At 51.9% G+C, this 25,456-nt stretch overlaps 1 protein-coding gene across 1 annotated transcript; it reads right to left on the bottom strand.

Moving 5' to 3' along the window:
* Positions 1–1,692: 1,692 nt before the first annotated feature.
* Laptm5 (lysosomal protein transmembrane 5) lies at positions 1,693–23,327 on the bottom strand. Its single transcript, XM_051188952.1, has 8 exons — positions 23,189–23,327; positions 10,488–10,581; positions 10,022–10,098; positions 7,936–8,064; positions 7,146–7,268; positions 5,915–6,010; positions 5,016–5,108; positions 1,693–3,083 (listed from the first exon to the last, which is right to left on the bottom strand). Exons 1-8 carry the CDS (start codon positions 23,273–23,275, stop codon positions 2,994–2,996), a joined length of 789 nt encoding a protein of 262 aa, XP_051044909.1. The 5' UTR covers positions 23,276–23,327; the 3' UTR covers positions 1,693–2,993.
* Positions 23,328–25,456: the final 2,129 nt, after the last annotated feature.

The raw sequence follows: 25,456 nt of genomic DNA, 5'->3' as shown, positions 1-25,456 counted from the left end.
GCCCCTACACAGGCTGCCCAGGCGACCACAGCTCGCTTGACTTGGCTGGCCACATGAACTTTCCCAAACCCAGCTATTTCCTGTCCCTAGGCTGCCCCCTCTCTGCTGCCTGACCACAGGGCACAATCCCACCACACAGCTCAGCTCCAAGACTCCTGGCCAGCACTGGGGGCAGGGAGTGGGGAAGCAGAAGTACACCCAGACTCCTTCTTGTCCTTGGGATCCACGGTTTGGCCCATTGGACCAAATGATGATGGGATGCAAAGTGGCTTCTTGTGACCTCTGACCTTGCCCCATCCCCTACTTGCTGGGGCAGCTTGGGGTCAGGGTAAGGAGTCTTCACATGGATCTTTGCAAGACACAAGCTCACACAGTCCAGTCCATCCCAACAACCCTCAGTTGACACTGGAAATAAAGGCTTCCGTCTAACCCAAGTGATGTGGAGCTTTGGGAAAGTCACCTGGTGTCCCTGCATCTCTCTGAAACTCCTTTTGCATCAGTGCTGGGGTCACATGTTATCGGTTGCTTGGGGGATCTGATAAAAAGCAAGATCACACAGTGAAATTTTCTGTTTCCAGGGTGCCCTGACAGGTCTGAGGCTTGGGTCTTTAGCTTTTGACTTTGTTTTTATTGGGGATTGAACCCAGAACCTTGTGCGTGCTTGGAAAGCACTGAGTTATACACCCCCCCCCCCCCAGCACTTGGATTTTTTAGACAAGGTCTTACTATGCAGCTCGGGCTAGTGTAAATGACTTGAGATCCTCTTGCCTCTGTCCTCAAGTATGCCACCATGCCAGATATTTGGTCTCTTTTGGTGACAGATGTTGACTCAAACTACTGTAGCTGTCTCCTGAAGTCCCTCCTAGGCAGGTCTTCACTGCTCAGCAGCCGCAGCAGGAGAAACAGGAGATGGAGAAAGACACGTGATGAGGAAAACATCAGTCTTGGATCCAGCCATGCCTGAAACCCAAGTTCCCTGGCCTTTTCCCTCTGTGGTAAGACCTAAGAATCATCAGGGCTATGTTGGGGGGGGGGACAGTGGGCATAATGGACTCACTAAAGCTTCTGTTGCTCACTTCCTTCTTCATCCATGGTGTGCTCTTCAGGATGAGATTGGCCAGGGTGAGCAAGCAAAGAGTCCTGCCATGCAAGGGCCCATGCTTGCCTCCACTTTGCTCAGCTGTAAGAACACTGAGCCCAGCCCTTCCCACACCATGGCGGCCCTGCACATTCTGCAGCTTTGGCCTGGACCAACCTTTACTTAGCCCAACCTGTCATTCACTCCATTTGGTGAAATGTCCCCTAAGAAACTTCATCCTCGGAACTCTGAGGTCATGGACTCCTCTCTCCCCCCCACTCTCCCACCCCCTGCCCTAAGTAATGACCACCATTTATGGATCTGTCTCCCAGCGCCAGCCTGTGAGTTCCCAGCATCCAGAACAGGCCCTGGCTGGAGGCCATCTCTCTCATTGTGAATAGAGTTCCCCCTGGACTGGGGAGATGTGAGGAAGTTCACATAGTGACCTGTGGTCAGAAACAGCATGGGGGGGTGACACTGACAAGCTGGGCAGGCGGGGGGAGGGGGTGGAGAGCAGAAGTGTTATGCACATGTGTGCTGGGATAATGAAGGCTGGAGGCCAGAGGCTGGTCCTCTGTCCCTGCATCATCTGTCAAAAACCACATGAGCCAGAGCAGAGCTTGCAGCTGCTTTATTGGCCCCCTATTCCAAGTCACACACACAAGCAATGACACAGGTGCAATGGGACCCTCTCTCGACCCTGCAACCCCGTCCACACCACAGGCAAGGTGCAGATCCCTAGCCATAGGATTAATCCTCAGCACAACCCCTAGCGATGGGAAAGCCAGCAGAAAGGTATGGACCGACCCTCTCTGCTGCCACCATGGGAGACAAGCCTCTGGATGGTTCTTCACCCCCCTCCCATGGGCTAGCCTGTACCAATTGGGCAGCCATGCAGACAGACAGCTACCCACAGAGCATCTGACTCCAAGCCTGTCATCATCTGAGCATACATACCCTTTGTCAGAACAGGCCGAACCAACCTGGCTGTTGGGATGGCATGACAACCAGACCCTAAATCTGTCTGTGGCTAAGGTGACCCTTGCAAGGACCTCACTACTATGTGGCCATGGGGAACACAGAGCCAGCACTTGTCTGAAGGTGAGGACAGCTTGCCATCAGAGCAGTGGCTGGTAGGAAGGGACTGTTTAAAACAGAAGCCATCATTATATTCCATGCCGAGCAGAATGGACAGGGCAGCTGCAGGAATGTGTGTTGGATTCCCCAGCCTCTAGCTACTAGCAGAAGGCAAGCAGAGAGAGGCTAGGTACCCACCGGGTGCATTGAAGTGAGGATAGGAAGGAACTCCACTTCCTTTACTTTTCCTTTGTTTGACACTGCGGTTTTTGTTTTGTTTTTGTTTTTGTTTTTTTTTTTTATGGGATTTTATCATAAATCCTAGTAACAACAGTTGGCTGAATTGCTATTTGCTTGAGCAATCTGTTTGAAGCAATTGTTTTATATGTATACTCTGAGGATACAGAGTTGGCAAATGGGTAACCACGATCATGAACTGCCCTGTAACCTGAGAGTTTCATATAAACGAACACCCAGAACTATTGGTTGGCTAAATTCCTTTCTTGTTGCCTCTGTAGTGCTGGCTGCCTGGCTAAGCACATCAAGCTGGTTGCTTGTAACCAAACTCACTCTACCAAATTTGCCATGACTGTGCTCTGAACAAGTGTCTTTGCTACTGGGGACAAGTTGAGCTGCTAGGCTGAGTATTCTGAGACTCCAAGGGTCTTTAAGGCCAGGGGTGACTCAGTCATGAGTGAGGGGTCTCCAGGAGGAGAGGACAGTAAGGGGATACACAAGCAGATTGTCCTGTAGGAGGTCACAGCAGCCACCAAAGTAAAGAAGAAGCAGGAGGAGGAGGTCCCACCCCTCCCAGCCCAAGCGCTGAGGCCTGGTGGGCTCACACTTCTGAGTATGGGGGTGGAGCAGGGTCCCCCTCTAAATTCTTAGTGGGTAGAGACAAGGCTTCCTCATAGGACGGCAGAGCCACCTGGAAAAGACAGAGGAGACAGCTGAACACTTTCAAATCTAACCTGGGCTACAGGTTACACTTCTGATTCCCACAAGGCATGCACCTGCCTTGGCCCATTGGCCTCAATATCCCAGGGCTTCAATGAACATTCTCAGCCCAAATGCTCTCCAAAGAACTGGCTCCTTGGGCTGGAGAGATGGCTCAGAAGTTAAGAGCCTTGACTGCTGTTCCAGAGGTCCTGAGTTCAATTCCCATCAACCACATGGTGGCTCACAACCATCTATGAGGTTCCTGGTGAACAGGAATACATATAACGGAACACTGTATACATGATAAATAAATAAATAAATAAATAAATAAATAACTCTTTAAAAACAAATAACAACAACAAGAAGAAAGAACTGGCTCCCATCCAGCAGGTAGACATGTCACCTAGGATGAGTCACTCAGAGTCGAATTCTATCCCCCTGGCTATAATCTTCTAACTGGGGGAAATCATGTGACCCACATTGGTCCAGTCAGATATACGACTCTTTCTGCTGGGGTTACTAAAAGGGTAGGATGTCAGCTTATGGCTTCTGCCTGAAATTGGAGCCAAGACTGGGGAAAGGAGAGTATATGGGAATCAAACCCCAAGATCAGGACTCAACTACACCTATATTGGACTTCTAAATGCTTCTAAATTCCTTTCAGGATTTAAATCAATAGGAGTTAGGTCTCTGGTGCTTGCAGTCATAGCTAACGCAATGAGCTACCAACACTTAGGGCAGCTGCAATTTTCCATCATGTCACAGTCAGCTGCTTCCAGGCACTCTCTCTTTCCAGTCCCCTACCAGAGGTCACCTCCTCCAGGAAGCATTCCCTGATGCACTGGTGTGCCAGCTCAATGTTTCATACCAAGGTATAAACACATCTCAGCAACTGGGACCACTCTAGACTGTGCACACCCCTAAGACAGAGGTGACATCACAATGTCATCTACCCTCCAGGATTGGGTACAAGACCAAAGGAACAAGAGGCAGGAAAGGACAGAGGAAGGATGGAAGGATAGATGATGAATAATAAGTGGATGGTGCTTGGTTGGATGGATGGTGAATGGTGACTGAATGGGTGGATGTGGATGGATGAGGGTAGATAGAATACGGCTGTTTGGATGTGTGGTTGGATGGATGAATAGATATATGGATAGATGGGAGGTGAGTCATAGGAGGATGAATGGAGGGACGGGTGGGTGGATGGGTGTTGGTGGTTAGATGTCTGGGTAGATGGATGAGTGGGTAGATGAATGAATGATGGTTAGATGGGCAGTTGGATGGATGAGTAGATATATAGGATAGATGATAATTTAATGAATGGGTAGATGGATAAGTGAGTGGATAGGATGAAAGATGGATGGATGGATGGATGGATTATAGAATAAGTAAATGTATGAATGTATAATGGTTGGATGATGGTGATGGATGGGTAGGTGGATGAATGGATGGACAGATGAGTCAGTGAATAGATGGGTAACTGAATAGATGGGTGGGTGGGTGGGTAGTTGGCTGGATGGTAGGTGGATAGGTGAGTAGATGGATAGATGATGAATGGGTGGGTAGGTAGGTAGATGGATGGATGGATAATGGATAGATAGACAATGAGTAAGTGTATGATGTTTAATGGTTGGATGGATGGATGAGTAGGTAGATAGATGGATGAATGAATAGATTAATTGATGGATGGGTAGGTAGTTGGGTAGATAGCTGGATGTTAGATGGGTAGATGGATGGATAATGGGTTGGTAGGGAGGTGGATGGATAGATGGAATCTTAGACCATCAGAGTTGATGCTGTTTACATTTCTTCTAGTCCAACAATCTTCTTACAAGTACTGAGGCCCAGAAAGGAACTAGCCCCAAGTGGCACAGCAAGAGGGTGGTAGCCCTGGTATTTGACCCTTCATCAGGCTCACCTTGAGGAACATCTTGGAGCTGCTGTTCTCTGTGGCCAAATTTGTGTACTTTATTAATCTGTAGCATCTCAACACACACTTGAACATGTAGACCTGGAAAAGAGCCTGTTTAGTCTGTGCTCTGTTCACCCCCCTGCTCTTGCCTGAGAAGCTCTGGATAGTCAGTGCCTCCAGGGAGCCACACTCGCTCACCCCAGAAGGCAGCATCCAAACAGCTGCTCAGACTCCCCTCCCGCTGGGGCTTTGAGCTTTCTCACATACCAGCTTGGCATGCCCCAGAGACTGCCCATCCTCATACCCACAGCCACCATGCAGGAGGACTCTCCAGGCTTCTTGATCGGCCCTCTAGCCTCCCTGGACACAGCCAGGTATGCCCTACTCAGCCATTTGAGTGATGGGAAACTGAAGGACCCCATCCATCTTGAAACAGCACAACAGTGGCATAGTCCTCTTCAAAACTACCTCTGAGCTAAGAATGAGTACGTAGCTATGATCCCAGCACTTGGAAAGTGGAGGCAGGAGGATTAGGAGTTCAAAGTCAGTCTGGGCTACATAGTATGTTTGTCTCAAAAACAAAACAAAACAAAACCCCCTGATACGTTGTTGTGTTTTTAAGAGCACACAGAATACTGTGTGTCACTGAAATGTAACTTAGGACAGCACACTGGACCAGTGTCACAAAGAGCTACATGCTGGGCCCAGGGAGCTGAGTACACTCGGCTTCACAGACCCACACCCTCTAAGCAGAATGTCCCCAAGTGTTCCAAGCTAAGCAGGAGGGCTGGGGAAAGGTTAGAAGCAGGAGGGGACCACAAACACACCTCATCCTGCTTCCTCACCTGAGCCACTGCACAACTCTAACCAGGCTCACAGAACCATGGGGTCGCAGGGCCACTCACCTTCAGGATGAGCACAGTGATAAAAGCGACTGAGAAGATGATCATCATGTTGACGAACTGGCTGTGAGGCATGCCTTCTTGGCTCGGGAGATAATTCTGCAACAATATAAAACCACATCAATACCTCAGCCCTGGGGGCCCTAGTTCCCCCATCAGTCAGGGTGGGTACACACACACACACACACACACACACACACACACACACGAACGCTTGCACACACGCACGCACGCACACACACGCACACTCCACCTAGGCAACTCCCAACTCAGGAGCCACAGGGGAAATGAGTGTAGCTGCTTCCCAGATTGGGAACCACCTCATATCCTCATAGAACAGCTTTAGCTGCCAAGAGCCACCTAGTCCTCTAACACCTGACAGGTCAAACCCACCACCACCAGGGTAGCTCCAGCTGGGACCAACTTTCTTGACACCAGGTAAGAGAGGCACCATCTCTGGGCAAGGAGCAGATATGCCCACACATTCTTTCTGCCTGTCTGTTTGTTGAAATAGTCTTGCAATTATAGCCCAGTTGGTCTCAGACTTACAGCAATCCTCCTGTCTCATCCTCCCAAGTGCTATGATTACAGGTGAACACCACTACTTCTGGAACCACACACACACACACCTTCTTTGATCCCCCTTCTTCTGAATTAAGTAACACTGTTCTCTTTGCTGGAGGGTGGGGCTAGACTCATTGGGGTACAGATGTGAGCTTTCCAGAACAGCCAACCTGATCCCAGATGAAGATATCCCTATTGATGCCTCAATCCCTCTACTGAAGACAGCCAGCAGCCATGCCCTGAGGATACTCAGGCTGCCCTACTTAAGGTCAGTGTGTGGGGAACTGGGTAAGATGTCTGGGGGGAGCAAATCCCTCACCTCCAGCCTAGCTGTCATGCTAGTTGTCCCCATCTGAACCACCTAGCAAGCCACCCCAATTATTATTTTAAGCCACAACGCTTTGGACAGTGAGTTAGACAGCAGTGGACACTTAGCGTCATTCCTATAATGCACTTCTCAGAGCAGGATGATGTGTGGCTCATTATGGCCAGGCCTCCTTTCACCCTATATGCTTCTGTATGACAGTTGCTCCCCCAATATGTCAGTCACACCTGAGTCTTCCCCTCAGGAAACTCAGCCTCTAACCATGACCGCTCTCCGGGGTGTGGGGGCGGATCTTGCCCCAAGCTGCACAGTGGGGATGTAGCCTGGTCTTCTGCCAAGACTCACCATGTGGTTCATGGACTTGAAGTTAAGGTAGGTGGGCACTTCCATGTAGGTGCTGCACAGGGTCAGGATACTCAGGCAGAAGTCGAGCAGCTGCAGTGTCATCAGGGGGACCTTAGAGGAGCCCTTAGGAGGACCAAGAAGAGGCATGAGACTCCATGGGCAGGGCACAGAGCGGCCCTCCCTTAGAGAGACTCTCCACACAAGCCACCAGCCATCTCCTCATCAACTGTGCTTAAAGAAAGGGACATGTGACGCTCACACCAGGGTGTGTGCAGAGCTAGGACCACAAACAGGGGTCTTCTAACTCCCAGCCCTCCCACTTTCCAGAAGCCCAGCCCTTCAAGGACTGGAGTTGGGGGATTGTGAAAGGCAAGTGCAACAGAGCTGTGTGCATTGTGACTGGCGAGGGTCACCACAGTTTTTCTCCATTCCTTTGTTCCTTGGTCTTGACCGTCCAGCCGTCTCCATTTGATTCCAAAAGAGGAATTAGACTTAAGCTGAGGCCTGGAAGGGCACCACCCCCTTCTCTCTGGGGTAACCCACACACAGCCAGTGTAAACAGCCATCTCACCAGACTCTGAGGCCTGGAGACATATATATATTACTTTCATCTGGGGCTAGGGGCTGTTGCCCTGTGGTAGCATTACACACCAGGTTCCAACCCCACGTCACTCTCATTTGGTCCTAAGGCATGAGGCACAGCCTGCATAGGAAGGAGCCTGGGAGTGGTTTGCAGGGATTAGGGGCCTGGCCAGGCTGCCCAGGTGAGGTCATGCACACAGGTACTCACGGGCCGGGGCCGGGTGGCAATCTTCAGGTAGGCTGGCAACTCGATGTAGGAGCCCAGCAGCGTGAGCAGGCACAGCAGGAAGTCCATGATTTGAAGGGACAGGAAGGGCATCAGGTACTTCTCCCGGTTCTAGAAGGCAGGTCCATCCTGTCAGGTACCCCTGACATGCCAGCACTCCAGCCTGCCCCTGTCCCCACGCATCCTGCTCCCTCCCTGGCTTTCTCTGATGCTACCAGATCAGTGACTAGGCCCTGCCTGGATCCACACACTTTCCAGTGGGTCACACTCTGGGGACTGGGAGAGGGGCATCTTGGTGTCTCAGAGGACACCAGGGAACCAACTCCATATACAGGGGCTCTGTTAGAGTTTTATGTTTGCCTGTCTTTTGGTTTTTTTGTCTTTGTTTTTAAGACGTGATCTCAGATACTCTAGGCTGGCCTCAAACTCCCTTTGTATCCAGGGATGACCTGGAACCCCTAATTCTCCTGCCTCTGCCTCCAGAGCACAGACTGCAGGTATATATCATCATGCCTTGTCTGTGCAGTGCTGAGTATTGAACCCAGGGTCATGCATGTGTGTTTGTGTGTGTGTGTGTGTGTGTGTGTGTGTGTGTGCGTGTATGCGTGCATACCTGCACGCCTGCATGTGTGTGTGCATGCATGTGTATGTGTGCAAGTATGCTGGGCAAGCACTCTACCAACTGAGCCCAGCAAAGAAGACATGAGATAATGGTATGGGAAATGGTGGGATGTAGGGGTGTGTAAGGCCACTGGGCGTGTGCTCTGAACTTATCCATGGCCCCTTTTCTCCTCTCCCTCCTTCCTGGCTACTATGAAATGAGCAGCTTTGCCAGCCAAATGCAACTTCCTCCCCACTGTGATACTGTGCCTCGTGTCACACCCAAAGAAGGAGAGCCAGCACACCGTGGGTTGGAAAAACAAGCCAAAATGAACTCTCCTTCTGCATGGTTCTCTCGGATATTTTCATCCCAGTAGCAGAAGCTGGGTGACACTCTGATAGCAGAGCCTGACTTATTCTTTCTTCCTCAAGAGCCCACAAGGTGTCCACTACAGAGAAGGGAACTGAACAGGGCACCCTGGAAAGAGACACCAGCTAGATCCATAATTTGTTAGATGAGGGGACTGAGCACAGGGCCAGAGACAGAGGCAGCAGCAGGGAAAGGCCCATGGGGAGGAGCCTGCCCTTCGCAGTAGCCATCGTCCTCCAGGTGGTCAAGGCCAGATGTGACAGGCCATGAAAAGGGTCGCTAAGAGGTCAGTCAGTGTCTGTCTCCGTTGGTGGGAACCCAGCACTGCCCCCATTGGGAGGCAAAGTCACAGAAAAGGTGGTATCCTGGGGGCCCTCATAGTTGTCTCACAGGTGACGGAGAAACCCTGTTTGAGTCTTCAGGGAGCCCTGCTCTTCGATTTTTAGCTGGACAGTGTAAGTTTCTGCAGTCCCCTGTTGGCATGTCACACAGTAGGGACACACCTGAGAGGTGAGGTTCTCAGACGCAGCAGGGGTGGCCAGGGAGGGACACTCCAGGCCATCACCTTGCCTGACCAGCATCCCCTCCACCTTCAGGGCAAGGCTCTCTCCAGGTGGCCGAGTGACAAGGTCAACCTAGAAGCCATGGAGCAGATGGCTCCTCTTTTACAGGAAGTGGAGTCACAGCCTGACTTAGTCTTTCCCCCATCCCCCAAGTCACCCCCACTCCCACTCTGGGTCTGCCTGCTGTCCCTAGTACAGCCACACATTCCCAGGATTCCATGAGCCAGTGTTCCTCTGCAGTGGGGGTGGGGCGGGGACTCTTGTCCCTAAGGGCAAGCGCAGCGCTATCAGTCTCCCTATACTCCACATTATTGTCCCCTCCTTCTTTTATCCCAAAGCCCCCAACCCTACTCATAGTCCCACTGATAGCCCAGCCCCTAGGAGGTCACATCCTGGAAGGGCCTGAAGCTGATAGACTATGGAGTCCCATGGGGAGCAGCATCTCCCCCGAACATGTGGAGTGGGGTTCTGTGGGGTTCTCAGGACAGCAGGAAGGCATCTGCTCCTGGCCCCTCCATCCCTGCACAGGCCTCACCTTGACCACTCCGTACAGCAGGCTGATGCTGATGGCGAAGAGCACTCCAATGAGCAGGAAGCTGGAGAGCAGGTCGGCTGCAAGGCAGGGCAGAGACTGTGGCAAAGCCTGAATGGGTTCCGGTGATCAGGCTTTGGGAACAGCTAATGTGGGGCCGTGAGTGTGAACAGCTAAGCCTGGGACAAGACCAGGGTGGGATGCGGCTCTTCTCACCCAGGTGAGGGCTATGAATGGCACAGGGAGAGATGGGTGGGTAGGACACATGTGAAGTGGCCAGTACAGTGGGTCTGAGCCTCCGAGCCTGAGGAAGCCCTTAGTACAAACAGGAGAGAGCCTCATTTGAAGATGAAGTACCCCAGGTTCCTAAAGAGTCAGGGGCGCACAGGAATACAGCAAAGATGGCAGAACCACAGACCTCCCCCCAGCCCACAGGTCCCCTCCCAACCACTGCTGTCCCCAGACATACCGATCCTGAGATATGGCATCTTGGAGAACCTGCAGGAGACCTTACCACGGGCCACCTCCACCACGTGCTCGATGAACAGCAAGACACTCATGACCTGAGGGAGAGTGGATACCAGTCAGCCAGGACTGCCATCCAAGCAGGGTGTGGTCAAGACACTGGAGTGAAAGCTTGCCTAGTCAGTGAGCATCCTGGGGAAACATACGGATGAGGCTCAAATGCCTCATCCTGACCCTTCCCCTTTCTTGCTGTGTGACTGTGGACAAGTGACTCGGTTTCCTCATCTGTAAGTAGGGTTCATTCACAAGCTCTTAGGTACCCCTCTGAGGAGGCACAGGGCAGACTCAGAAGGGGCACCCCCACTTCCAGAAGACATTGCCTCTCTCTCTCAGGGGCTGAAGATCGGGCGCCCCAACTGCATCCCCTCCCTGCACTCCCCAGTCCCGAACAGGCTCTGGCCGACATGCGACCTTGGTCACCACACCCAAGCATCATGGACTTCAAGCCCATGAGCTGTCAGCAGAGGCCTAGGATGCACTGTGGAGCAGCAGGCCCTGGGAGGGCGGCTACCAGTCACCACAGCTCCAGGGTCTCTGATTTCTCAGCTACAAAGGAGCTGAATACACAACTAGGAGCAGGTGTGGCCTGGGCTGCAGCTCTAGCAAGGAGGCCTGGGTTGCTTGTTTATTTACTGATGTGGCTGTTACATTTAGAGAAGAATGAATGAATGAATGAATGAATGAATGAATGAATGAATGAATGAATCCTATGCCTTAGGGACCCTTACCATGAGGGACAGAAAGAAGGGGTGATTCTAACAGGCCTAAGTATTGGTTGTCCCAGTTGCCAGAACTGCAGTTAGAAAGGATGTCAGGGGTCACATTTTGTCCACACAATGGCCATCCAGCAGAAAAGAGCCCTACGCTATGTAACCACTGGTGGACCTCATACCCTTCCGTGTGCCTGTCTTTCCAGGAGTTCTATGGCCCTTCCATACTACAACACACTCAGTTCTCCAGGAACAATCTCCCCACACTCAGTCAGCAGTCCCCCCTCCCTTGTGTGGGTACCCTTTTTCTATCAATACAGCCTAGGTTTGCGATGGCTTACTAAGTAGCAGGTCACACTGAGCAGACAGGCAGCCAGATACCCTCCATCTGTTTCCCCTTGCTAACTCTGGGAGAATGTTTGGTTGGCTTAGGGTATTTTTGTTTTTGTTTTGTTTTGTTTTGTTTTGTTTTGTCTTGTCTTGTCTTTAGCACGGGTACCAGTCTCAGTCTATCATTCTGAATGTCCAGTTTGGGAACTCAGAAAGGACAGCATAGGAAATGGATGGAGAGATGGCTCCAGGCTTTGGGTCCAGATTGCCACGTGTCCTTGAGAAAGTTACTTCACCTCTCTGAGTTTGCCCATCTGTAAAAAGGCAATTGTGGATGCAGGAGGCACAGACTACATGGCTTAGAAAAGCCCTGGGGGGAACCTGGCAGAGGCAGAGGTCAGAGCCTGCCTTGGGTCAGGCAGCTTCACTGACAGGCTCATTCTAACTGCTCCTCTGCCTGATGTGAAGGGATCCAAAGGCTCTGCTTCATCCAAAAGGCTGCCAGCTGTCCTGAGAAGCAGCAGGATCAACAGTGGTAGGGATGCTGAGAAAGAGCTGAAGCCCCCCACCCCCAACCAGGCCTGAGCCCAGGGATTTGCCAAGTAACTCAAAATGAGACTGTCCCAACTTCCAGTTGTCAGATGAGCCCTGGGTCCACCTGTATTATAAGATCTCTCTGTTCCTTTCATGAGTTCAGAGATTCGAGGAGGCTTGATGTCACACAGCAAGCATGAGCAGGGTGGAGATAAGCATCTAAGTCTTCAATGCAGCAACCTTGCTGTTGGGGGATGTCCTTCTGTGTGCTGTGAATATGTTTCTTTTATTGGTTGATGAATAAATGCTGATTGGTCAGTAGCCAGGCAGGGAGTATAGGCGGGGCTCCCAGACCAGGAGAATTCTGGGAAGAGGCAGGGAAGCAGGCAAGGGAAAGAGACGCCATAGCCACTGGGAAGGTAGGATGTCTGGGCATTCTCTGGTAAAATAAGGCCGTGTAGAAATACTTAGATTGATAGTTGTGTTAATAATTAAGAAAGAGCTAGATAACAAGGAGCCTGAGCAAACAGGCCAAACAGTTTGTAATTAATATAATCCTCTGTGTGTTCATTTGGGACTAAATGACTGTGGGAACTGGCAGGACAGAACCTCCATCTACACCTTGCCATCTCCAAACACAATGAAGCAGGTCTGCTGGCCCAGACCCCAGAGAGAATAGTCACCATGGCCACACACCACCATCCAGGAAAGCTTCAGAATAGGTCTGCATTCCTACGCTGTGTGCAGGGTACTGAAAACGCCGTAACTACACACCAAGATCCTCTAGAGATTAATCAAGGAGGCGGTACAAACTTCAGAAACCCTCACATTGGGGCTAGGGTACAGTGCTTGCCCAGCATGCAGGCCATGCTGGCTTGATCTCCAGCACCCCACAAATCACACACACTACATCGCTTTGCAATACTTCTTCCTGGGAATTGGAGGCAGGAGGATCAGGGTCATCCACACTAAGTTATATAGCCAGTTTGAATCCAGCCTGGGCTGCATGAGGCCGTGACTCAAGCTGAAAAAAATATACTTATTCATAGTGCATCTAGGACTCCAGAGGAACACCTTAACTGTTACCCCACTTCAGGGAACATGGCTCCTCATAGTCCCTACCCCACAGACTCCTCAGCCTGGGCCTGTACTCTGAGGGACACCACCACTCATGTCCCAGCAACAACCCTTGGGAGTAGCCAGTGACATGGGAAGCGTCAAGAAAGGGCCATGACAGGGTCTGTCTTCATGCTCTGCCCTTTCCACAGGCCAGGCTCAGAGGTTGCGGTCTTGACCCCTTTGCTCCCTATGCCTTTGGCCTCCTGGCCCTGCTGAGGCTTTCCTACACCCTCCCTTATGGGCTCCTCAAGAAGGTTGGTCAGGGGCCATCCCGGACCTCAGCACCAGGAATGTTTGTTAGGCCCAGAGTGTTGTCCAGTCACACACACCACCACCCGCCCCCCCACCCCTGAAAAAAAAAGTTTCTGCTGAGCTCTGTCACCTGGATCTCTGCTCAGTTGCTGAGGGGCTGAGGGGATGGGGAGTTTCCTCATTTGCCATTTGAGAGTCTGGGGCTCAGAGAGGGCAGATAGCAGCCCAAGGTCACACAGCAAGGCAAGAAATGAGTCAGCTCACCAGGTACCCTCAGAGCCCACTGCCTTGTGCTCCCCAAGAGAGGGAATGGCGGCTCCTAACATTACTGGCCCCACTGTGTGCTCAGACCTGAACATAAATGGTCCTACAAGTGCCTGTGGTCCAGTAAACATGATGATTCTGTCTTACAGCCCAGTCAACAAAGACAGAAAGGGAGGGGAGGGCAGGGGAGCGGAGGGGGGAGAAATGGAGAGGAGAGGAGAGCAGAGGAGAGGAGAGGAGGGGGGAGAAGGGGGATGCTCTGCTCCACAGGCCATGCTGGATGGAATCTTGTGCCTCTGCCCCCACACCAGGGGGCTCTGCTCAGGGCTGGTGGACCTGTTATCAGCCTCTGCCTCCTCCCTGGGAACTATCCAGGGCCTCTGACTCTCAGAGCTGCAGACTCTGGAGTCCCACATACTCCCTTCCCATCTGTGTGACCTGTGATGCCGGCCTCTCCCTGTCTCCTCCCATGCTTCAGTTTTTACCATGCAAAGGGTCTCTTCCACGGGCACCGGAGGCCACTGGAAGAGTATGAGAGAGCAAAGCCCCATATCAATGGCCTTCCACCCACAAAGCCTCCAGGGACACCAGCCCGGAGGACACCGTTCAGGCATGGCCACACGCCTCAGTGAGCATCAAGCTCCCGAGAAGCAATCGGCTCTTTCAGGGCAGCCATGAGAGGACAGAGGACAAAAGGGGGGCTTTCCAGACCTAGCCTCCCCTCTCACTGACCCTGTACCCCACCTAGCTGCTGCCCTGAGACTTCCAGGCTGCAGGAAATTGACCGGCAGTGTCCTGGGGACCCATGCTGTCCTCTCTCCATAGTGGAGATGGACGTCATTGAGCCTGCTGTCTCCACCCCATCATCGTCCCACCACACAGATGACCTTTTGTGGCTATGAGCTCTGCACCCTGAGCTAACCACTGACCCCTCAGGGCCTCGAAATGAGGACAAACACCCTCCAAGGTTGCTGCAGGGGCACAGGGCATAGAGCTGGTATACAGTTGGAGCAGGACTGGGCACCCACATGGAAAGGGTGTGAGGGAGAAGGCAGGCCAGTGGCTGGGGCATAGGATGCAGGAAGGAGATGTCAGGCTGTGAGTGGCAGCCATGCTGATGAGAAGGGGCGGGACTATGTCCGCAGCGTCAGCCTGGCATAGGTGTCAGCGGCTGTGGCAGGACTGGTGATGGAGGGAACACCTGTGGGCGTGCTGGGGGGCATGTAAGTCACGGCTGTGGTCACTGATGAAAATACTGCCACTGGCACTGATTGCATGGGTGGGAGATGGCAGGGCAATGTTCCCGTGCCATGGTGACGAGGCGAGTGTGACCGTAGGGGGCAGGGCTGCTGACATCACACCTCTCCCTCTAGGTTCCCATGAGGCTGGACAGAAAGAGGAAGGTATGGGGACACGAGAAGGACGATAGTCCCTCACTTCAGAGTCTGCTTGAAGCCTTTCACCAGCTGAGAGTCAAAAGTTCCCAAATAGTGGGACTGGAAAGATGGCTTCATCTTCCCCGAGGACAGTTCCACAGCGTCCACATGGATGCTCACAACCATTGTAACGCCAATTCCGGGGAACCTGCTGCCCCTCTTCTGACCTCTACGGTGTGCACACATACATGCAGCACAGACATACATGCAGCACAGACACACATCCATACATGGGGGGGGATGATTATAGAAAATAATTCAAAACAACAATAGCTGCTTGCGGCCACCTTCCCAGCTGCGAGCCTAATTTTCTGGGCTCCCCTAGAAGCCCCATTTACAGGCAAAGCTATGTCCTAAGCCCCTGGGCCCTGATGCCTCCTGGTTCTATTTTAGTGGATGTCAGTCCCACCTTGGGAGCCACCGAATAAACCACTCATCAAAAGTAGAAAGGGGAAGTGGGGGAGGTTTCCTAGCAACCCTTCGAGATGAATTGAAGAGTCATGCCCAGGCCTGTCCTCATCGTTCACCAACAGTGGGTCCCTGGCACCACCCACACCCTTTGTCATTGACCCACAAGGGCAGATCAGCCCTGCCCTGTGTCCTGCTAGTTGGCTTAGAGCGTTGAGAAACTTTATGGTTGATATTTGTCCCACCCTGAGGAACCCAGGTCAAGTCATCTTCAAGGACACAGAGGAGGCAGAAGTGTCAGCAGCTAGAGGAAGCTCCCCTCCCTTTCCCTCTTCCTGTCACAGCTTATCATGGTGCCTGTGTAGGGTCACTCCCCCCAAAACACTGTCTCCTCTGGTCCTCCCCAGCCTCCAGATGCCATCGCAGCACCCTCAGCCTGTTTGCACACTCCACTGCACCCAGCTGGCTCCCTCACTGTCCAGAGTCACCAGAGCTGGTGCCCCTCCCCCAGGCCTGACAGCCCTCCCCACCCCTGCCCCAGTGTGATTAACTATCCCTCCTCACTGCCTGGACCCTCTCGAGGGCCCAGAGGCCCTGTTTGTGGTGGTACACGCCCATAATCCCAGCATCTAGGAGGTGCAAGCAAGAGGATGGGGAATTCTAGATTATTCTCGGGAATGAAGACCTTGTCTCCAAGAGAAAAGGAAGTAAAGAAAAAGGGAAGGAAGGGAGAGAGGAAAGAAAGAAAGGAAAGAAAGAAGAAAAACAAAAGAGAACTGAGTATAGCTCAAGTGTCCTGTGTGACCCTCACCAGGCCACTTGAACTTCTCTGTACCTCCGTTTCCCCAATATAGAAGAGAGAATGAGCAGAAACCTCGCCTCAGAGAGTCCTTGTAATGAGAAAATGAGGAGACATCTACCTGCCACAAAAGTTGGTGCCCCAAAAAAAGATGGACTGATCCCCACAGAGCTCCCGTGTGAGAACAAGAAACGCAAGCTAACAGCAGCTGCAACTAGAAGCCTCAGACCTGAAACTACCCAAGCACCATCTTCCCTCACAGAGAAGCAGACAAATAAATGCACCCAGGAGGGTCCCACCATGGCACCCTGTGCAGTGAAGGGGGGGCTGAGGTGATACTCAGGAGTCTAAGGCAGTAAAGACACTGCCCTGGAGAGCTCCAAGCCCTGAGACACAGCCACGGCAGTCACAGAGCAGGGCAGTGACCAGAGGGACACCTCAGGGGACAGTTGTTTGGTGAGAGTTGGTCACGGTTTGGGGTAAGTTATGAGTTAATGGTTTACAAAAATTGAAGCTACTAGGTATTGGCTGTCACCTGCTGCATGCCAGGCCTCGACACTTATCAAAGATGACTCATGCCAAGCCAACCACTGCGCCAACCTGCAAGGCAGAGCACATAGACATAAGTGCAGGATCTGGGGACATGACGGGAGCTTGGGGAAGGATCCTTAGAGGAAGGGAATTTCCCTGGAAAAGGGCTCAGTCATGGCAGATTGCTTGAGGGAAGCACAGAGAGTGAGCCCCATCCAGGAAACTGAGGCAGCCCACCTAGTAAACAGGATTGGAAGTCATCAAATCACACCCCATTAATGACAGCAGTTATGCGGCTGGGGAAGGTGTGAGACAGGCTGGGAACACAGTTGAGAAGTCAGAGCATACACAGAGGCCAGAGAGTAGCATCATGGATGACACTTGACATCGTTTACCACCAGTGGCTTGGGACATGCTGTACCCAGAGCACTGGCAGCCTGGCCCAGCTCTCTGGAGATCCCCTCCCCAGCAAGGCTGCCCACCTGAAGAGAAGACAGGAGGTGGATCTGCCCAAAGACACAGGACCTGGGAATGGAATGACAGGTCAAGGAAGGGACAGAATGATAGAGATTCCCGAGGACGGGGGCAGGGGGAGGCTGACTAACCTCCCTTCGTGGGCACCTATGTGAAGTTGTTCTCCAGCCTCAGCCCATGGCCTGGTTGCTCATCTTCAACTTCCTGTATAGCCACCCCAGGCAATTCCTCATACCACCACTTCCTACTTATCTTGTTAACTGAAGTTACGAGGGAAAAAAACAAAAAAACAAAAAAACCACCTATACCTCCTCTAAACACTACACATTAAACTACAAGGCTGATAGATTAGAGTCAGTGATTGTGGAGAATTGGGATGTCACAGGTTGGCTTATATAGACTCTCTTTAGCCCCTAAGCTAAGACTGTTGAATAAATTCTTTCAGAATATACTAACAGACCCCAAGCCTCCACCAACACAAAGGCTAAAAATGTCCCAGATAAGCATCTGAGGCCCGTGGCAGAGGCTTCCCTCCTTGGCTGTAAGGAAGTGTTTCCAGCAATGCATTTGAAAGTCTGTTGATTTATGACTTTCTTTGTTCTGTTTCCATAAATAAAAAAAGGTCACAAACCTGTTAGTGCATTCAGACAAGTAACATGAACGGTGTGTGCCCATTTTCAGGGCCCAATAACAGCAGTGCGTGTTCCGACAGCTATATGCCCAGGTCCTCCCCTGAATGCTGACATGCTCTCTTACAGCCTCCCCGGTCCCTCCTACGCAGCCTGTCAGGACCCCACTTTCCCCTCGGTGCAGGTAATGATGAAACTGAGTCTTGACATGTGGGCTGCCCTATAGAACATGGCTGCTGGGTGCGGCAGCCCGTGGCTACAGGGAGTATCACTGTGTTCCCTTCCTCCATCTGGATCAGGAACTCAGGCTCTTTGTTCTTTATCAAAAGAGCCGGTTGACCTGTCCCCTCGGCAGCCTGTCCCCTCAGCAGCTTGTCCCCTCAGCAGCCCCTTTTGGCTTCCCTGTGCCTCAATTTCCTCTTCTGAGGGTGTGTGTGGAGTCAGCTGCTGTCTGGGGCTCACACTGGGGGCACTGGCTCCCTGGGAAACTGAGGGAACCTGAACCTCTATCCTGAGGCTCCTCGGGGGTAGCATTCAAGCAAGATGCCCAAAATGGTGCTAAGGAGAGGCCAGGACCCTGGGCCTACCCTGCTGGCCTCTCCAAGGTAGGAAGGGCACACAGCAGTGGCTGGATCTTGCCTCTGTCCAGCCTAGGGCATTAGGCAAGAAGGTACCAGGTCCTCAGACCTTGGTTGACACTTTCCCCACTGAGACAAAGGGGCTAGTTTTTAGATCCCTGTTGAGCGCTTGTGCTTTCAAAAAGGAGGGATGACCTCTGTGATTGGTTCCCATTGCTAGCCATGGACAGTCCCTCACATGCCAACCCCACATCACCCAGGACTCCCAAGCTGAAAACCTGAAAGGAATCACCCTTGGCACAGAGACCCTCAGCCTGGATTAACAGCTGGGAAAAACTGAGGCCCAGATCGCAAAGATAGGCTCCTGCCTGCTCAAGGTCATGTCCTCACTACCCACACATGAAGTTCAAGGAAGAAGCCTGGAGATCCGAGGCAGGCAAGCCAGCAGGGCTTCCCGAAAAAGGAAGCTACCTGGAAGATCACGAAAGAGAAAAAAATGAATCCCAGAAGACTGAGGGAGGAGAGGGCCTCCGAAGCAGTCACACTAACCCAGCCAGGGCATAGCAAGGAGACCACTGTCCCTTTCGCCCTTGTATATATGTTGCACACAGTGAAGGTTTCCTGTGTACAAAGCAATGCTCTAGCAACTGTTGGAGCTGCCCTGCTTGTTAACCAGAACAATATGTATCGTGAGTCCCCATCTAATATACCAGTAAGCCACTCACACGTCATGGCACATGGGAATTAGACGGCTGTCCCACAAGGAAGCCCCAGGACTTTGTGTGTCTAGTTTACCCTCCAGAAGGTGGAAACTCACTCTCGACTCCATGCATATGAGCTGGGCAAAGAGCCACTCCCCAAAGGGAAAGGGGAGAAAGAAAACTCAGCAGCAAAAAAAAAAAAATGTCCACAACAGGGTCGATATCATCATCAGCGGTGATGAGAGATGTGGGTAGTGCAACTCCTCTACACAGTGCTTTAACCGTAACGATTGTCCTCCCTGGTGCACAGGTACCTGGGCTCATTGTGACAGCCCACCAGGCAACCCCGAGGGATGCACAGTCAGCAGAATGCCCGACAGAGCTCCTCAGAAGTGTCCCAGTCATCAAATCCAAAGACTCCAGGAACCCTGAGGGCCTGCTTCTGTCCAGGGGAACTCGAGAAGGATGGCACCCACTGAGATATGTCCCAGAGGGACTCTGAAACAGAAAAAGGATAAGGACAGAAAGGGAAAGCACAGTGTGTTGGTACTGATGGACCAACTGTCCCACCTGTGTCCCACTAACATGAGACACAGGCAGTGTGGAGACAGGAAAGGGGCACTCGGGAGCTCTCTGCACCAAATCTGCAGTTTCCTCTCAGTCAGAAACTGTTTCAAAAACAAAATGCTTGTTTTAAAAGGTAGCCTGTGCGCTGGGTCTAGTGGTACAGGCCTGTAATCCAGATGTTCTGAAGGCTGAGGGAGGAAGCACACAAGTTCCAGGCTAGCCTGGGCAACTTGTAAGACACTGGGTCAAAATAAAAAGGGGGCTGGGAATGCATCCCTGTCAGCAGGTTTCCCTGGTGTGTCTGAGGCCCCGGGTGCCATCCCTTCCTGGTGTCACAATAAAAGGAGCAGGAGGAGAGAAAGGAAAAAAAAAAATAGCTCGTGAACAGAGTGTGGTAGAGCACATCTGTAAACACAGCTCTGGAGGCTGAAGTGGGAGAGTGAGTTCTAGGCCAGCTTGGGCTTCATAGCAAGCCCTTGTCTCAAAGAAATAAAATAAAAGCAGAAAAGTGTGGGGGGGGGGGATGACAGAGCTTTCACAGTCCACAAGCTAATGGCAGCAGGTGTCAGCCTCCCTCACCTTATCAGGAATACAGGAATACAGCAAGGGAGAGCACAGGGATTTCCCTACTAAAAGGTCTGCTGGGGTCTCCTCCTCCCTCCTTGTTTTCTGATACCAACTTAGGACAGCCTAGGCAGGACTCAAGAGTCCAGCTGGGGGAGAGCATCTCACTTCCCTGTGTGCGAGCCTGAGAGCCTGGAGCATCCCGACCACGAACCATGGTGGCCAGGTAGGATCTTCCCATAATTGCACCCCTACAGTTCCATGAAGCATGGCCCTATCTCTAGCATCAAAGGCCAAAATTAACTCTCCCCACATCCACAAATAGCTCGCAACGTACAGAGATGTCACCCATGGCTGGCTCCAGATGACGCCAACAGGAGTGACTGTACATCTGGTAGAGGCTTCTCGTTTTCTCTCCAGATGTTTGAGGTCCTGTTGGCACACCTGCCAGCCACATGCTGCACCAAAGGAAAGCCCCCCAGCCCTTCTCTTCTGGGAAGGGACAGGGGTCTCTACCCAAGGGGGCAGGAAGATCAGCTATATACCCTAACCCAGTCCCTGGGGTGGTATCTGTCTTCCAGGCTCCTCTTCTGTTCTACTGCCTCCCTCCCCACAACCCCCATGGCTCTAGAACATTCCATGTCTCTGAATGACTCACATACCAAGCAGTGTTTCTACAGTCTGCACAATCATGGCCCACACCTAGGGACCTGAATGGTGGCTGGGGGTGACTGCTGGCATACAATGCAAAGACCTACCAAGCCCCAAATAGCGGAGGAACACTGGGGGAAAGGGACAAAGGCTCAACTTCACCTGATGCTCTTGTCACTTCTCCCCGCCCCCCCCCAACCTCCCTGGCAGTCTCAGTAGGGTCCCTGAAGCAGATACCCCTCACCTTTGTACCCCAGCTTCTCATCCATACTTCCCCACCAATACTACAGCCAACCCCCGCCTCCCACCTATGGTGCTCCTTCTAGGAAGCCTTCCTGGATCACTTGATCCACAGTCTCCAGGTCTCTATGGAAACAGGACATCACTCACCCATCCACAGCTGAGGAGCTTGGATGGCATGGACAAGAAGAACCTCAATGGTCACGCAGTACAGTCTACTGGGGTGGTTTTGCTTTTTTGTTGTTTTTTTAATATGTTTAATGTGTTCTGAGATAGCAGATGATCAGACAGAACGTATTTCTCTCAAAGGCAGGAGCATGATCACAGGAGCAGATGGAACAAGGGCCCCAGCCACCGCCAGCCCCTCCACCCCACTGAAGCCACTTAGTGACCCCCTTGGCACACTGCCAGCATCTGGGTTAGAAACCCCCAGTCCACAACCCCATCCCCACTTTAGAAAGGGAAGCAGGCCCCCAGTCATATTTTCCCAGAAGCTCGGCAGCTGGCTAGAGCAGAGCTGTCATAAGCATTCTCGCCACATCCTTTCCAGAATGTTGTACCATCTCAGAGGTAGATAGATAGCCTGAAAGACTTGATGTGGAGACAGACTGCCATCGCCTCTCTAAGCTCCTGTGCTGACTGAGGCTGTGTGGGATGCCCTCTGAGGTATCCCTAATGCCAGTCTCCAAATCGGTGGTTCTCAACCTGTGGGTCCAGCTCCCTTTGTCAAACACCTATCTCTAATAATAATAATAATATGATTCCTAACAGTAGCAAAATTACAGCTATGAAGTAGCAACAAAAATAACATTATCGTCGGGGTCACCACAATATGAGGAACTGCATTAGGAGGGTTGAGAACTGCTGCTCTAGATGCACAGGTTGGGGCACACTCATAAAAAGGCAGTGGACTGTGTTAAGTAACATCCCTCGGGCTTTATAGATACCAATTTCACCACACAGCAACCTAGCACATGGCTCTTGTCATCCTTATCTTCATTTGATATAAGGAAACAGACTCAGAGAGGTTAAGCAAGTCAGTCACCCAAGGTGGCACAGCGAAGTCTGGGAATTGGGGAGGGGGAGGAGGTAGCAAGGCATACACAAGAGCCTAGGGACAGAGCAGGTTCTTACCACAGCCCAGACACCCTGCCTGTGGCCGGAAGCAGATGTCACCAGGCTCAGCAGCCTACGGATTTAGGTTGATTTTGAGGAAGCGCTTCCAGGCCCAGGAGAGCTGCTAGCCACAGGCTCTGTCTGAGTCAGCGAAGCAGAAAGATGCCTGGACTTCGGGGAGCTGAGTGTGGCCAGGGGCTGGGGGAGGGGGTATAGATCCGAACAGAACAGAACAGAGACCCCGACCTTGGGCTACTCCAAAGGGAGAGACTGGTGGCATGCTGTGGCATGACAGGGGCCACTTGGTCATGCTGGCTGCACCCAGCAGTTCCCCAAAGCACAGAACTTGAGCTGTCCTTGAAGGGAGAATGCAGTAGCTAAACTGGGCTGTGAGCTGAGAGGAAAAGGGTCCCCTGGATCTCACTGGAAGGCCAAAGGTGTGACCCCAGAGCCCAGCCCTAGGATAGGGCCCAGAAGGCCCTGCACCCAAGCCTGCATGGGACCCAGCATCCTGGAGCAATCACAGCTTGCCCTTCTCTTTGCATACCTACAGCCTTAAGGACACTATCCTACTCACATTTGACAGGGGACTACTGAAGCCCAGAGCAGCACAGGGCTTGTCCCAAGTCCCACAGACAAGTGATAGGTAGTAATTCACCTATTAGAAGGTCTCAGTGGGTCAGCACACACTCACACACTCACACACACATATAACAAGCACCCCAGCTACCCCGATACTCACTATATGGTAGACGGCCAGGGCGGTGGTGGCGACTCGGACATTGAAGCAACAGCATGTCTGCCGGACTGGTGCTGCACGGGAGGCCATGGTGCAGGGTTCCCTGTTCTGAAGCTCTAAGCAACAAGGAGTCCTGGGCTCACAGCAGGGCAAAAAAAAAAAAAAAAAAAAAAAAAAAAAAAAGAGGAAGCTGCCTGGGCTGCCTGCCTCACTTCCGCCTTGCCCTCAGACGGCAGGGGCCAGGTCTTTATGTCAGGGGTAAAACAGCTGCAGTGGGGGAGTGGGGGGGTCACATCCGACCTCAGGGAGCCCGAATGGGGCATCTACCACTCCCAGGGGCACCAGTGCTCTGCCAGGCCTGGGCTAAGCACTTATATACACTGCTTCCTGGATGCTAAACACCACCCTTAGAAGCCCATTTCTAGAAAAAGAATCTGGCATTCAGAAAAGTCAAGGCTTTGTCCCAAATGAAACAGTAGTTCTGATAGCAGGCATCAAACCCAGATCTGCCTGGTTGCAAAAACAGCAACTGTCACTAAACTGCTCCTTCCTGACCCCATGTGGCTTAGCCCCTTGGTTCCTCACCCACCCGGGCCATTCCAGAGAGGTGCTATTCTTATCCCTATTCTACAGATGCTGAAAAGGAATGGGGATTGGACCGAAGGCCTGCTGATTCTAGAAGCCTTCTCTGGAGCTGAGGTCCTTGCTCATAGCCACCTCCCCCTCATCCTGGGCTCTGAAGGAGAGAATTATCACCAAGCAAAACCATGGGCATGATCATGGGCTGGGCCCTGCAATAGGTTCTTCCTCTTGCAATCTGTATCCCCTGAAGGTGATTTCGGAGACCCCTGGCCAAACGTGCTTTGTGGGGTTCCCTGAAACAGAAAACTGGGGTTGCATCCTCTTCCTCACTCCCTGGGAAACGTTGGAATTAATAAGCTTGGGGCTCTTTCCTGACTTCTGAGAGTATGAAGGACACTCGCAGCAATAAAGGAAGGGACATGACGCTCAAGCGGAGAGCACGGTCTGAGCCTCTGGGAAGCCCCGCCTCCTGTGACATTATAGAGTTTGGATTGGACACCACAGCAGCTCATCGTTTTCTGCCACAGGAGAGATTATAAAAGGCCCTTCAGCATCTCTCCCTAACCTCCCCTCCACCTCCAGTCAGGGCAACAAAATCTATCAGGGTGAGGACTGGAGAGATGGCTTAGTCAATAAAGTGTCTCACTGAGCTCTTGAGTTTGGATCCCCAGCACACACACGTAAAAATCTTGGCAAAGCAGCTCCACTCCACCTGTAATCCCAGTAGACGAGCTCTGGGTTCAGTGAGAGAACCTGACTCCAAAAAGAAGGTGGAGAGCCACTGAGAAAGACACCCAGTCTCTCTCTCTCTCTCTCTCTCTCTCTCTCTCTCTCTCTCTCTCTCTCACACACACACACACACACACACACACACACACACACACACACACACAAGCTCCTGGGTGGCCCCTGACTGAGCCCTGACATCAAAATGGTACAGGAATTGAGGACTCAGTGGTGGCCAGGGCTCGAATCTTGACAACTTCTAGCTGGGTAACCAGAGCATCAGAGGAGCCAGGGTGGAGGCAGTAGAACTGAGCAGTTCAGGAAGACCCCAGAGGTCCCTCAGGATAAGGTTTTGTGTGACATCACTTTATATAAACTGTACACAGACGTTTTTGCTTTTATAGTGATAAATTTATTTTAATGTGCCTTATAAAAATATATATAACCAGCCCATGAATTCTGTGATTTCCCACTTGTGGGAGCTTATAAATCTCCACAACACCACCTGATCACACTAAAACCTATACTTGAAATTACTTTACCAGGCAAAGAGACTTCTAGAGAGGGAACAGGTCATAGATCTAGAATCAAGAGTCGGTCTTAGATGGTGCACATAGGCCCTGTGAGTGAAGGAAGAGAACAGGAGCCAGGGATACAGGAAGATATCCCAGGGATGCTGACTCTGAAGGTAGAGCACGAGTCCATGAGCAGGAGAGTGCAGGCTGCTTTTAAGAGGCAGCAGAGGGGATCAGCACCTGGGGGCTCTTGTTCTCAAAGCTCAGCTATGGGGAACCTACTTGGGGCTCCCAGCCTTCAGACTGTAAGACAACAAACTCCTGCTATTTGTGGTGACTTGCTCTTTTCTAATAGTATCTAATAGATACTAATACCCAATGCACCCTCCACAGAGGTCACCCTCCCTATCCATATGCATGGAACCCGCAATTCCTGGCTGTGACTATA

The sequence above is a fragment of the Phodopus roborovskii genome, unplaced genomic scaffold, assembly GCF_943737965.1.
Source record: "Phodopus roborovskii unplaced genomic scaffold, PHOROB, whole genome shotgun sequence".
NCBI lineage: Eukaryota > Metazoa > Chordata > Mammalia > Rodentia > Cricetidae > Phodopus > Phodopus roborovskii.
Note: the sequence above shows the minus strand (reverse complement) of the source record. Positions and strands in the feature narration are given on the sequence as shown.

Bases quoted from the DNA above. Each gene is read 5' to 3' on its own strand.
- Laptm5 (XM_051188952.1), bottom strand. From the start codon at position 23,275: ATGGCCTCCCGTGCAGCACCAGTCCGGCAGACATGCTGTTGCTTCAAT. The intron at 8,065-10,021 runs GTGAGGCCTGTG...CCTGCCTTCTAG, and splicing joins TGCTGTACGGAGTGGTCAAG to AACCGGGAGAAGTACCTGAT. The intron at 5,109-5,914 runs GTGAGTGGCCCT...GCTCTTTTCCAG, and splicing joins TCACTGTGCTCATCCTGAAG to GTCTACATGTTCAAGTGTGT.